Source organism: Bactrocera oleae, chromosome 3 (assembly GCF_042242935.1).
Source record: "Bactrocera oleae isolate idBacOlea1 chromosome 3, idBacOlea1, whole genome shotgun sequence".
Taxonomy (NCBI): domain Eukaryota; kingdom Metazoa; phylum Arthropoda; class Insecta; order Diptera; family Tephritidae; genus Bactrocera; species Bactrocera oleae.
The window spans coordinates 60,676,585-60,691,965 of NC_091537.1; the positions used below are offsets into that span (position 1 = coordinate 60,676,585).

Here is a 15,381-nt window from a genome sequence, read left to right on the forward strand (position 1 = left end):
TAGCATGTACGTTTCTGCCCAGCGTATATTGTTCCAAATGGACAACTCTTCTGAATTATTGTCTTGAATTATGTCAATTGGTCTTTGTCCTTCACCTGGCGCTATGACTTAACGGTTATAGTTCAAGTTTTCTATAGGAATATTGTCCAAAAGAGTTTCTTGACCGCCTGGGTTTACCTCGGAAGGTAAAAGACCCATGGGAATATTATTACCTGAGGGATTATCATGAGAAGTTTGTGCCGCATGAAAAGATTGAACCAATCGGGAATCCTCTGCAGAGGCAACAAACGGAACTTCTTGGTTATTAAATTCTGAAATCCAGTTTTCATTAATATGTATATTGTGCTCACGATACAGTGGGGTATTCACTAAGAACTGCAAAGCTTCCGTAATCTTTGTGGGGCGTATGGTATCGATCATGTAATCATGATTGTATTCCAAACGCCTTCTTAAGTGAATTTGTATAACATGAGCCTCACCAAAAGACCTTGGTAGAGATGTCACAATATTGTTAACAGAAATTGGTATATTAACAACAGCACCTTTGAGCAAACTCTGACCTTGATATCCTAACGGACGGATTGTCATAAAAGGCAATCTAGGCATTATGAGACGTTCTTCAATTGGGGTTAAACCTTTCAAACAATCCGGTATTTCAGGAAAGTCTAGACCGTTAGCTAAACATATTTTTGGAACGTTCTTTTTAACAATTACATTTTTGCAAGTAGCACAAAAATTGTAATTTCCATCTTCTGAAGGAAATTTTTGAATTAAAAAGAAGGCGGATGCACCATTCGGGTGACCTTGCGCAATAGTTTCGAAATTTAATTTGTGAAAACCATAAGCCGCCGCAGCAAATACATATTTCAGTAGGGCCCTTATTTATATTTTGGAAATAAATGTTTTTGAAATCTGTTAAATTGCCACTATTATCAGTTTCTATAACATTATTTTTTCTCGTTAATCGGATTCGTTGGGACTGCCTTTGGTTTTCAATTTGTCTATTGAGTGGGTTATCTCTACGAAGGCGAACTTGACTTTGTCTAAGACGTCTCTGATTCAAAATTTCTTCCCTCATACCCCTCTTACTAAGCTGTCGGCGTGGTGTTTCTCTATCACGCTCCTCTCTCCTTATTTCAGGATTTCTTCTTGCATGTTCTCTTTGCATTTGATCACGAATGCGCTCTAAACTCGTATACTCAGGATTTCTTGCGCGAAATTCTCTATGATCCCTAGTGTTCCTACTTTGCTCATCATAACGTACCTCGGGATTTTCTCGACAAGACCTACGACCTCGAGTATTTCTTATTTGCTCTTCAGAGCGAATTTGTGAATCTTGCCGTCTTGTTCTATCTTGAACAGTATTTCTCATTTGTTCAACAGATCGAACCTCGGGGTCTTCGCGCCGAGGTCTATGACCTCGAGCATCTCCTATTTGCTCTTCAGAGCGAATTTGTGGATCTTGCTGCCTTGTTCTATGTTGAACAGTATTTACAACTTGCTCAACAGATCGAACCTCGGGGTCTTCGCGCCGAGATCTATGACCTCGAGTATTTCTTATTTGCTCTTCAGAGCGGATTTGGGGACTTAGAGGTCTTGCCCTATTTTGAACAGTATTAAAATTTTGTTCAAAAGACTGTACCTCGAGATTTTTCCGTCTGGTTCTATGTTGATTTGTATTGACAAATTGTTCGGACAGACGTACATCGGAATCTAATCTACGATTAGCGTGACGGAAATACAGTATCTTGTGACTGCTCACTATCTCTATATAAAGAGTTTGCACGAAGAACTCTCATACGTCTTCTATTCTGAAGACGACTTAGTAATACAGATTTTCTACTTAATCTAGGCATAATTATTAAATAATAAATGGCTTAATATATAAAATACTTATATATAATACTTATATAATTCCGTCCGTCCAGGTCTGAAAAGTTGGATCCTAGGTGCTGCTCCTCCTTTCCTGTTCGGTGTATAGGTACTGTGGTATACTGGTGCACATATGTATATCTGTTTGCTCGCCACTGTATATAATACGGTTTTGCTTGCCACTGTATATAACAATAGTTTAAACACTATATAACTAATGCAATTAGTTGAATACAGCACTTTGCTGTCAAGAAATCTAGTGTAACTGAAACTACAAACACAGTGTACTGATATTTATTATACTCTTGCAACATGTTGCTACAGAGTATAATAGTTTTATTATGGTATATTTTTGTACACACAGCTTACGTACTTTTGTATACCTATATAAAGGTTGGCCGTTATTTGCCTTCCACTTTTTTGCTCTTCATTCAATGCTTTATAAAAAGTGTTACAGTGATCGGATTTAGTTAAAATATGCGCCGTTTTGTTCGTAAACTTGTTGCCAACGAGATGCCAACTTTATTATACCCCGCTCGTAGAAGGCTGCGTCCCTATTGGCAAAAAACTCGGAGAGCCAATTTTCACAGGCCTCTCTTGAGGCCAACTTCTCACCATTAAGCGCGTTCGCCATGGACAGGAAAAGATGGTAATCACTTGGTGCCAGGTCTGGGCTATATGGTGGATGCGATAAAACCTCCCATCCGAGCTCCCGTATCTTCTGACGAGTCATCAACGAAGTGTGTGGTCTGGCGTTGTCCTGGTGGAACACTACACCCTTCCTGTTGGCCAATTCTGGACGCTTCTGGTCGATCGCCTGCTTCAAGCGGTCCAGTTGGTCGCAGTAGATGGTAGAATTAAGCGTCTGGCCATATGGGAGCAGCTCATAGTGGATGATTCCCTTCCAATCCCACCAAACACACAGCAAAACCTTCCTGGCCGTCAATCCCGGCTTGGCCACTGTTTGTCGTAACTCGATGTATTCCATGATTTGATCGGTATTTGTCGTCACAGGTCTTCCGCCGGCTGGCTTATCCATGGTGTCGTTTTCATCGGCTCTGAATCGTCGAAACCATTCCTCCGCGGTTCGAAGTGATAGAGTACCATCCCCCAAAACACCATTAATCTCACGGAACGTTTCTCTAGCGGATTTGCCTTTAACGAAGGAAAACTTTAAAATAGCGCGAATTTCGGCGTTAGTGAACTCCATGTTTACACGTCTATAACTGTTGAACGCAATATCCAAACTAATCATGCATAGCGTTGTTTTGTAGGTTGATTGATTGATTGATTAATATTGAGGTATGCACCGCGACCTACGGTCTATTGTGCCCTCCCCTAAGTCATATCGTGTCATCTAGGCCCAGCATATTGATAAATTCCAAAATTCTGCTGGGTGCTAGTGAGGCGATACAATCCCTGTGTGGAAACATGGATCCCAGGGCCTTGATTCTGCGTCTGCAGACTGCTGTGCAGTTCATCAGCAGATGTTCGGGGGTTTCCGGCTCTATGTCGCAGAACCGGCAGTTTGCAGAAGAGGCTATGCCCATGTTAAAGAGATGCTTCTTGAGCCTGCAGTGGCCGGTGTAGAACGCTACCAGTAGAATTTGTTTCTTGGGAGATTAATTATGGCATTGAACCGCTTGAGGTCGTGACCCCCCATTAGCAGTCTGGCATGGTGCATGCCCTGGAGTTGTTGCCAGTGTATCTCCCTGTCTGCTCTTTCCTCCCTGCGGAGGAGCTCTTTGATGGTATGTGGACCAACAGCTAAGTATGGTTCCGGCCCTACCATTCTTGTAGAGGCTGCAGAGCGAGCTAACTCGTCGGCTAGTTCGTTCCCAGCTATACCCCTATGGCCAGGCACCCAAATAAGGTGCACTCGGTTGTGCTCAGATAGGCTGTTCAGCCGTTCTATACACTCCATCACTAGGAGAGATCTGACCTCATAGGCAGAGATCGCTCTTAGTGCCGACTGACTATCGCTGAGTATAGCGATACTTTTTGTTTGGTAGGTTATGTCAAGACCTTTCAAATTATGTATAGTGTTGCCAGATACGGGCACTGTAGCGCTTTGTACATAGCCGCGAAATTCAAAAGACAAAAAAGCGGAAGGGAAATAACGGCCAACCTACATAGATATTCACTAACATAATAATACAGATTATTTAGTTATATTTATATTTTAGAAGTTAGTAGTTTATTTCATTGTATTGAAATTAATTGCTTGGAAAACTCCTCCGTAAATTGCGTTTGTCTAACGCTTTTTAAAACAGAGATCTATGGTACCTATTTTGAAAGGTCTGCTCATGAAGGCTAAATTAACAATAACTTACATATAATTAAGTATGGTACACACATATGTAGGGCAGATATGTAGATTTTCTTATTTCTGTCTTAATATCTAAACCTTTTATAAGCTGCCAACGGCGCTGGGTAAATCCCAAAAAGTACTTAAATATAATTTTATTGAGTTTACAGTTCACCTCATGACCTTCATATGTGTCGCAAAACTAAAATAATAGATAATAGCATTTTAACCGATGGGGTCACAGTTTATCTATTACCGTATAAAAAGGATCTTTAGCGCTTTTGATACTACACTACAAATATTTATCTCACGCGATTTTTTCTAGAAAGATATTTTTGCTCTATACAAAGTCCAGCACTCTAAGAAATTTTTTACATTGTTGTCTGGTATATTTTGTTATAAGTTCAACATGATGGCTGAGAAAATATACTTATCCACTGATTATCACCAAATATTAGAAGAAATATTTGTATATAGAAATCTATATCTATCTCGATTAGTTTTAGGTGATGCAAACAACCGTTTGGTGAACAAAACTATACTCTGTTGCAACATGTTGCGAAAGTATAAAAATGTTGCGAAAGAATTCAACATTTATTATTCGATTATTATTTGGTATCGTATTAACTTACATATGTTATTGATCATAGATTTACTATTTTAGATAGATACTATTTCTTCTCAGAAATGTTAACATTAACAAAAAGAAGCTATTTAACTCAAACATAGTATATGTGATATAAACTGAAAGGGGTTAGATTTAATATGTGGGGTATATTAAGTTGCTGTTGTACGAAAGGAGCGGAAATCAGTATATTAGGGTTATAAGGTTTAGACCAATTTCATTCCTATGCAGCGATAAACCACATTATTTTTAAGAAAAACTGTCCATTTAATTTCATTAAATTATAGAATTAGCGAAATAAATTATACCATAAGTAGTATGTATAAGTAAATGTATGCTGGGGAAATTCGTGGATCGATTTAACACATTTTCGGCATTAAACTGTTGTATATCTAATATTTTACGTTTATATAAGGCCAAACGGAAGTTTGAATTTTTTACATAAAGAATGTTGGAGTTAGGGTCAATATATACCCGATAATGGGCGGAACCAAGAATTTTATACTCTTGTATTTCGGAAGAATCAAAGGCCAGGAAATTCCTTCAGGTGTGGCAAAGTTGAGAAAGAATTAAACATCCATTATTGAATGAAATCGTGATTAAATTACAATCAAATTTGGTATCTTCATGACTTATATTAAAGGCCATAAACTTAGTCTCAGTTTTATTGCTATATTTTAGTTTGCGTCAGCGAAAATTATATTAAACAAGTAAGGAAGGGCTAAGTTCGGATGTAACCGAACATTTTATACTCTCGCAAAGTCAAATAGTATACTCGTTTGAGATTTCTTTGTGGATTGACTGATATTTTCGGTAGAAGGTCAACTATAGGTCCACATATTTAATACTTAGGGGTTTGAACAGTTTTGGTTCGATTTAGACAATTTTTGGCCGCAAGGTGGCATACTTTAATTGCATTATTCACGCAAAGTTTTACCCCGATATAATCATTGTTACCTGATTTGCATAGTGGAAAGTGAAAGAATCAGATGGAATTGAAAATGGTGTTACATGGGAAGTAAGCGTGGTTGTAGTCCGATTTCGCACTATGACATAGAAACATGAAAAGAACGTTATGCACCGAATTTGGTTGAAATCGGTTGAGCAGATCTCAAGATATGGGTTTTCACCTAAAAGTGGGGTGTGCCACGCCCACTGACTAGTTTTGAACGCGGCTCCTATAAAGCCAATTTATACCATCTCAGAGATAAAATTTAATGTCTCTGGCGTGTTTAGTGCTTGATTTATCGCGGTTTTAGTAGTTTTTAACAGTACCGTTATATGGGGAGTGGGCGGAGTTGCCACCCGATTTCAACTATTTTCACACCGTCAATAGAAGTGCTAAAAACATTTGCTTCTAGTGAATTTTGTTATTATAGCATTAGCGGTTTAGGAGATATGCACATTAAACCTATTAGAGGCGGGACCACGCCCACTTTTAAACAAAAATTTTAACTGCAGATGCCCCTCCCTAATGTGATCCTGTGTACCAAATAACAGTCTTGTATCTTATTGCGGAGCTTAGTTATGGCAAGTTATTTGTTTTTGATTAATGGCGTTTTGTGGGCGTGGCAGTGGTCCGATTACGCCCATCTGCAATACCAACCGTCTCACGGTACCATGAAACATGTCTACCAAGTTTCATAAAGATATCTCAATTTTTACTCAAGTTAGAGCTTGCACGGACGGACGGACAGACGGACGGACGGACAGACAGTCACCCGGATTTCAACTCGTCTCTTCATCCTGATCATTTATATATATATAACCCTATATCTAACTCGATTAATTTTAGGTGATACAAACAACCGTTAGGTGAACAAAACTATTATACTCTGTAGCAACAGGTTGCGAGAGTATAAAAAAAAAAAATCTTGAAGTGAGATATACATAAGTATGAATGTGATATTAACTCGACCAAAGTGGCTAAATTTTGTATTATAAGCTTGTGTGGAAAACGTCAACCAGAGAATCGGAATTCATTATATGAAGGTGTGAGGTTTAGACTTAGTATATACTATTTTCATTCTAATTCAGCGTCAAACCACATAATTTTTATGAAAACTTATCTACTTAATTACATTAAAATATCACATATTGATCAACCGGAACGGTTTAAAGTCAAGAGGAAAGACGGAAATCATATATATATTGGGGATAGAGAAAGATATTAATTTTTACATTGCTCAGCTATACTCGAGCATAGAGAACATATTTTGAAGCAATTTTGTATATTTATAAAAAAAATTTTAATACTCACTGACCGACACACGAGAAGTATTATATGGAAGTAGAGGGTAGCATAAACCCGATTTTATGAATTTTTGTCAATACTAAATACATACTACTAACATGCCACAGACTGTTTCATTAAGGTAACTCACATACCATCACCAATCATATGGAGTTAAGTCAGACGAATGTTCGAAAATCCTGATATTAGTTACATGGGGGCCAGGTAAAATTTTCACTCGATTTCATCCATTTTAGGCACAAAAATACCTTGTTATGAGTAAACCACGCTCTCTCATTTTCATTGAGATAACTCACATATTGGCCGATATGAGCGGTATAAAGTCATCCGGAAGTTCAAAAATCTTTATATTAGGTATATGAGGCCTATAGGAAGTATTGATTCGATTGAACCCATTTTTTGACACAAACATACTATAATCGACAGTTTTATTTATTTATTTTATTTTATGAATTTCAATTAAATGTCTTACAGATTAACCAATATTTTCGGTAAAAAGGCAACTATAGGCAGTGGGGTCAACAAATCCAGTACCTAGGGACTTGATTAGTTTTGGTTCGATTTAGACATTTTTTGGTCACAGGTGGCACAGTTTAAACGAATTATTCACGCAAAGTTTTACCCCGATACAATCATTGTTGTTTGATTTACATAGTAGAAAGTGACAAAATGTAATTTAAAATGATGTTATATGGGAAATAGGCGTGGTTGTAATCCGATTTCGCTCATTTTCGCACTATAGCATAGAAATATAAGAAAAATTTTATGTTCCGAATTTGGTTGAAATCGGTTATGCAGATCCTAAGATATGGGGTTTCACCTAAATGTGGGCGGTCCACGCCCATTGTCTAATTTCGAACGCGGCTCCTATAAAGTCAGCTTATATGATCCCTGTGTTAAAATTTAATGACTCTGGCGTGTTTAGTACCGTTATATGGGGAGTGGGCGGGGTTGTCACCCGATTTCACCTATTTTCACACCGTGGATAGAAGTGCTAAAAACATTTGTTTTCAGTGAATTTTGCAGCAGTTTAGGAGATATGCACATTAAATCTATTAGGGGCGGATTGCTACACGCTAATATCTTATTTTCTTTTCTTAGAAAATAACTTTTATGTACTAAATTTTAGAGCATAATCATATTAAGTGCTTTATTACTAGTCTATTGCATATTATCATGGCATTCATAGCAATTAAAATTTGATACCATAGTTTTATAGGCAAATTTACAAAAAATAGTAATTTGGCAGCACAGAAAAAGTCTGCGTACAAGTAGTAAAATGGGAATACCCAATGCAATAACCAAATGTAAAAGTGTCGGAAAGTTATAATTTTACTTTTTTTATAAAAGTAGTTATTTTATAAGATTTTCATTCTATTCAGTTTGTTATTAAATTTAGAATATCGAACCTCGCCTAAAAGAACAAAAAGTTTCTCTGAAAGGGAAATAATGGTTAAACTTTTCGAAAAAGTAAAAACATACGCTGAAATCGGTCTAATTGTTGGAAGAAGACATTCTTTCATACAAAAAGTAAATAAAAAAAAATACAAACATACCGGCGTTTTTGTATCTCGGCACGTTCAGGGCGGCCAGAAATACTAGAGCGTGTAAAGCAAAACCTTCAATTTCCTGCATCCAAAATCGACCAAAATATTAAGAAAAATTTTAAGAAATTTCACTGCACTGACAACATTTGCAAAATTAAAAAAAAAAAAAACGGTTTTTATGGTCAAGTCTCACAAAAGAACTCATTCATATCGTTAGTCAATAAGTTAGTTCATAAGTCCCGAGAGTTTTGGAAGAAAGTTATTTTTTCCGATGAGAGCATGTTTTGCGTCTTTCGGATCAAGGGGCGTAAGATTTTATGGCGAAAAACGGGCACGGCACTTGATAAGCAAATCTTGATGCATACTGTGGAGAACGGTGGTGAAGAAGCAATGATAGGGGGGTGCATAGATGGTAACTGTGTGGGCCAAATGAAATTTATAAAGTCCACCAGGGTTAAATATGCATACCTTAATATCTTAAAAAGAAATTTGAAGCAAAGAGCGGCAGAATTTTCCGAAGCATACAGCAGACATAGTTAAGCTTTGTTTACTTTACAACGTTCCCAAGCAACTTCAAACACCACCAGATTTTAATCCTAAATATGCTAAATATCAAAGGATATGCTTAAGGATGTGCTGCACGAGGAATGGGCTCTCATTTCTTCGACAGAAGTCTCTAAGTTTGTATATTACATTCGTAGGAAGAATAACTTTATTCGACTTATGTACCTTGTACGCAGACTTTTTCTAATGGACTTTCTATTCGTCCGTATGTTTTGTTTGGTTTAATCACTTTTATTTTCATAAAACTACATATAAATGGATTTTTATAAAAAGTATATAAAGTTATTTTTTCCAACAATTTGTTTTGGTTGGTTCCTTTTTGTACTTACATTTTTAAGCATATATGTACGTATATTTGTATATGCATTATGTATTTTGCAATGTCATACGCATATTTGTACATACACACATTGAGACCAGTGCGCGCACATGTAAGTGATAACATCAAAAATTCTATTCTTCCATGTGTGCATACATACATACATACATACACATAAATGACATCGAAATTGCCGACTGCAAATCAATGCTTGTTCGACTCCATATTGATGTACATACATATTATCTACAAATGTATGTATGTAAATTATTAATTTTGTAACAATTGAAATTAGAAAATTATTACAAAGTAGAATATATTTTGTTGCATAATTTTCCACATTTTATCATGTTGCAATTTTTCATGATAAAAATCGTTTATTAGACAAAAAATAATCACGCATATGTAAAGTGGCATTTGTATTTTTTGTTCAAAGTATTTAATTTTTCTCTTTATGTTAGTAAATACATTTTCTGCCAGAGAACGTTGTTATAAATTCTCATATCTGTTAAATACCACAGAAAATGTTGAATTCCCTGCTCGGAGTTTTTCAGCTCCGTTAGCAGTCCAATCGAGCATCATACAAAATTTAATTTGCACTTTCTCGTTTATTTACATTCTTCTGTACTTCTACAGATTTCTTTATGCTGAAATCAAAATAATGTTATTATTTTACGGTGTGAATTCCCCGGTTGAAATTTTAAGAAAAGCTATGGTCGCTCGTGAGCTCAGGCCGTGGACATAGCTGTATTAAAGACACGTTGAAAGCAATAGTTTAAATTAATCGCCTCATAAATAACGTTTCATCATTATTACATATTATTGATTATTTATTTATTAATATGTATATATTGTAGGCATACTCCAGAAAATTACAATTTTTAGTACATTTTAAATTTGTGTTCATATTTTTTATATTATTCCAGCAAACTTGCCTCATTTGATGGGAAAAAAGCTATACGTGGCGGCATACCTTTCGTATTTCGTAAGTTATTATTGCTACCGTATTTGTTTTAATGTAGATATTATATGTACATCTTTTCTGAACAAAATTTTCATAAAATTTCAGTTGTGAAAATTTTATAAGGGAATTTTTCTGATAACTCATACATTCAGCTTTATTGTAAACATGTGAATCCATGAAATTTCTTCATAAAATTGATAGTGCACAACTGCACTGACTAATTTTGAACGCGGTTCCTATAAAGTCATCTCATACCATCCTAGAGATAAAATTTAATGTCTCTGACTTGTTGAGTGCTTGGTTTATGTGAATTTTGTTATTATAGCTTTAGCAGTTCAGGAGATATGCACATTAAACCTATTAGGGCGAGACCACGTCCACTTTAAAAAAAAAATTTAACTACAGATGCCCCACCTTAATGTGATCCTGTGTACCAAATAACAGTCTTGTATCTTATTGCGGAGCTTAGTTATTGCAATTTATTTGTTTTTGATTAATGGCGTTTTGTGGGCGTGGCAGTGGTCTGATTACGCCCATCTGCAATACCAACCGTCTTACGGTACCAAGAAACATGTGTACCAAGTTTCATAAAGATATCTCAATTTTTACTCAAGTTACAGCTTGCACGGATGGACGGACAGTCACCCGCATTTCAACTCGTCTCTTCATACTGATCATTTATATATATGTAACTTCATTGACGAGTTCTTAGTACCCACGTCAATATCAATCGTCTTCGCCAACCATCAATTAATTGGGACGAACTTTTTGTGACCGAATTATATAAAAAATATATAATATATAAATTGGGCTTGATTTGGCTTAGTTAGACTTATTTTTTTTGTAAAGACACCAATGTTAATAAACCTGCTACCACTGGCTAACTTGGAACCAACATTCGCCAAAATAAGGACGTCTGGAAAAATTCGTGCTAAATGGGATAGATAGGATGGTCTTTCACGTTATTGTAGTATACGATTTTTCGAATTTCGACCTAAGTATATATACATCTAAGAAATATTTTTACGTAAAGCTCGTTTGTATTAATTTTCTCGGCCCAATTTGATCGATATAATCAGACAGCAGAAATAACATCTGTAATAACTGATATATAATGATATAATAAATGATATATGATATATAATATATTGTCTCGTTTCACTCACTGATACAAAATAAACGTTTGATTCTATTAAATGTAAAATTTGAAAAATATTGAAATAGTTACGGATGTATATATAATATGTCGGGTGAAAACGGTGCTTGCGGAACAATATTTACGTTGTTTTTGGTCAAATAATCGCGTACAAGACGAGACGTATGAGCTGGATTTTGGAACAAGTCGAGCAGACACACGTCTCATGCCCAAAACATCGTGAATAATGCTATGAGCGGATCCATTTGATATGTTGAGCTCACTAGCTATCTCTCTTTCAGTCACACGACGTTTTTCCAACACAATTTTCTTTACTTTTTCGACGTTTTCTTCGTTTATTGACGTTGCTGGACGACGATCATGGGGCAAGTTCTCCAGCGATGTACGGCCGTCCTTGAACGACTTATACCAATCAAAAATACGTGCACGTGATAGGCAAGACTCCCCATATGCCTTCTGCAACATTTTCATTGCGTCCGTCGCACTTATTCCATTGGAATAACAAAATTTCAAACAAACACTTTTTGCTCAACGTTAATTTCCATAGTAAAATTCGAAAAACACACTCGAGGTTGACTTGTTTATAGTGTAAGTAAAAAAAAACTATGTGACAGATCGCGCTCAAATTTGACATGTAAACATATAACAGTCCTGCCAACCTAAGCAAAAAAAAGTACGTAGCAGAGGGTAAGTATAAAGCAGAAGGTATGTAATAAATAAGTGAATGTTCATTTCCGTTGTTGAAATGTCCAGAGATGTTTGCATTATCTAAGCGACAGTATTGATGCAAATAAGTATTTTTATACCTTAACAGTGTATATTAAGTTTGCCATGAACTTTGTAACACTCAGAAGGAGCTGAGTCGATTTAACCATGTCCGTCTGTATATACGCGAACTAGTCTTTCAATTTTAGAGATATCGATCTGAAATTTTGCATACGTTATTTTCTTTCCAAATATTTTCAAGTGACTAGTGCGAAAGTAATAGTAATTATTTAGTGCTGAAAATTTGCACTCTTCATCGTTATTACAATTTAATTTGATGTAAGTGTTGATAAAAACAAGAAAAAACTGTAACTTCGGTTGCATCGAAGCTATAAGCCCTTCACAAATACAAAGGTTTCTTACAAGAACTTGATTCCGATCGTTCAGTTTGCATTATTGTCTTAAATAAAAATCCATGCCAAATTTCGTGAAGATACCTCGTCAAATGAAAGAGTTTTCCATAAAAGCACTTGATTCCGATCGTTAAGTTTGTATGACAGCTATATGCTATAGTAATCTGATCTGAACAATTTCTTCGGATATTACATTGTTGCCTTAGACAATAATCCGTACCTAATTTTCTGAAGATATCTCGTCAAATAAAAAAGCTTTCCATGCAAGCACTTTATTCCGATAGTTCAGTTAATATGGCAGCTATATGGTATAGTAATACGATTTAAACAATTTCTCCGGAGATTACATTGTTGCCTTAGGAAATAATTCATGTAAAATTTCGTGAAGATATTACATCAAATAAAAAAATTTCCCATACAAGCACTTGATTCCGATTGTTCGGTTTGTATGGCAGCTATATTCTATATTGCTCATCATATATTATATATATTTTATAGGATCTCCGACGTTTCCTTCTGGGTGTTACAAACTTCGTGGCAAACTTAATATACCCTGTTGAGGGTATACTTATACAATTTTATTTATTTTATGAAATAAAACTTAAATGGTCCCTTGAGTAACCATCAGGTGCTCATCAGAGAAGTAGATTTTGTTACTTCAATATGCAGAATTATAATAAAGTGATTAGTAAAAGTGTAAAATGCATAATTTGTCTTTATCAATATCGAATGTCACAGAGGAGTCATATTTTCATTAGTCAGGAAGATCTCGTTAATGATTTTGATTGGTCGAATAGTGACCGTGTAATTGATTTTTCTGACGATTCGACGTAGTTTGGGATCAGGTAGCGAAGATTTTATTAAAGAAGACCCGGAATGTGAAATATCTGTTCACAACATGAACACGATGACAATATTTTACATATACTTGGGAAACGCTGGTACATGCAATTCAAAGAAAATTTTATTTAGTTTCGAGGTAGCGACCACCTTACGCCCGAAATAATATCGTTGCACATGCCCTATCAGTTCTTTTCATACTTTGTGTCAGACGAAATTGTTTCAAATATCGTAGAACTGAGCAATTTTTATTCTATACAGCAAGATATATTGCTCCCACTTAACACCACACATGATGAATTTAAACGATTTATGGGCATTACCTATCTCATGTCAGTAATCAAATATCCTAACGTGCGTATGTATTAGGGTAATTATGGTAAATATCGTATCATTGCAGCTATGACACGAAACCGTCATGAGAAAATTCGACAATTTTTGCACATCAACAACAATAACGAAATGCCTCGCTGTCGTAATACTGGGCAGCAGGACGACGAGCCAACTACAACTCAATTATCCTTGTCAGCAAATATCGTTGATCGTCTGTTCAAAATACGGCCATTGATTGAAGCACCTAACAAACATTTCAATAAGGTTAAGGGCGCTAATTGGGGACAGTTCGACGAAACAGAATTCCTGGCTGTAAACCGCTAGGGAAAATGTAAAATCGGGGTGATGCAGACGAGTATGCAGCTTCGTTTTACGGGATTGATATTTCCACTGTCTCTTAGAAAGACTTAAAAGTGGTCAAAATGGCTTCAACATTAGCTGACATAAAACTATACAAATACAATGTAGGAGCAACGCCCGAACACTCCAGTTGTTGAGAGGTTCAATAAAAGAACAAAGTACGTCAAAAATCCTATGTCCAAATGTTATACACGAATATAACAAGTACATGGGCGGTGAGGATCTTATGCTTTCATCAGAGAAGTCGACTTATACTTAGTTACTGCGTCAAAATTTTCGTGAATGTTAATTTTTGTTTATTTTAAACATGTCACCAACCGGTGATCTTTTTTACACAATCCACAGGCAACGTGTTTGTGTGCGTTTTGGTGAACATATATAGTACGCCGGGCCGTGCGGCGGGTGCCTCCTCTTTCTTCTCGTATGGGGGAGAGGGTAGCTTTAAAACGATGTAAACGTCTAGCCAGGGTCCCATCGTCAGAGAGTGAGATGGTGCTTCGGGTCACGCTGAGTGATCGCACGGTGAAGGCTGGGCTGCTCTGTCGGCTGCAGATTGATTTGACGCTATTTTGATGAGTCATGTCACTATAAATAAAGGAGATTAGTTATTTGGTAAGGTGACTATTTTGGTTATTGAGCGGATAATTATTCCAGGCACGTATGTCAACTATTCTGATTTTATTGTCTGCACCGATATAGGTTTTCGATGCGACCACGTTTCCATTCATTTGGGGGTAGCGTTTCTTGGCGTATAACTACCATATCATTGTCCTTTATATTGCGTTGAGAGTATTTCCACTTATACTTCTTTGTGGATTTCTTTAAGATATTCTTCTTTCCATCGTTTGCAGAAGTGTTGATGGAGTATCTTTAACTTTTGCCATCTATGTGCGATGCTTAGCTGTGCATCTTCTAAGTTGGGTTCTGCTGGGGTTAGTAAATGAGTACCTATTAAGAAATGGCCTGGAGTTAAAGGTTCTATATTCCTGGGGTCTCCATTTAGTAGGCTTAAAGGGCGAGAATTCAAGCAGCTTTCGATTCAGGTTAGAAGGGTAGATAATTCTTCGAAAGCGAATTTTTGTATCTGGGACACCTTTTTTGAGTGGCTCTTTAAACTTTTC

General features: G+C 36.3%; 1 protein-coding gene across 17 annotated transcripts in view; it reads left to right on the forward strand.

Annotated features, from left to right (window-relative positions):
• The window catches only part of LOC106624388 (uncharacterized), a 132,219-nt gene that overhangs the window by 51,155 nt on the left and 65,683 nt on the right, over nt 1–15,381 (forward strand). For all 17 annotated transcript variants that reach the window (XM_036364982.2, XM_036364935.2, XM_036364937.2 and 14 more), the window contains one exon: nt 10,416–10,474. In XM_036364982.2, coding sequence (XP_036220875.1) covers nt 10,416–10,474 — 59 coding nt within the window. The remainder of the gene's footprint in view (nt 1–10,415; nt 10,475–15,381) is intronic.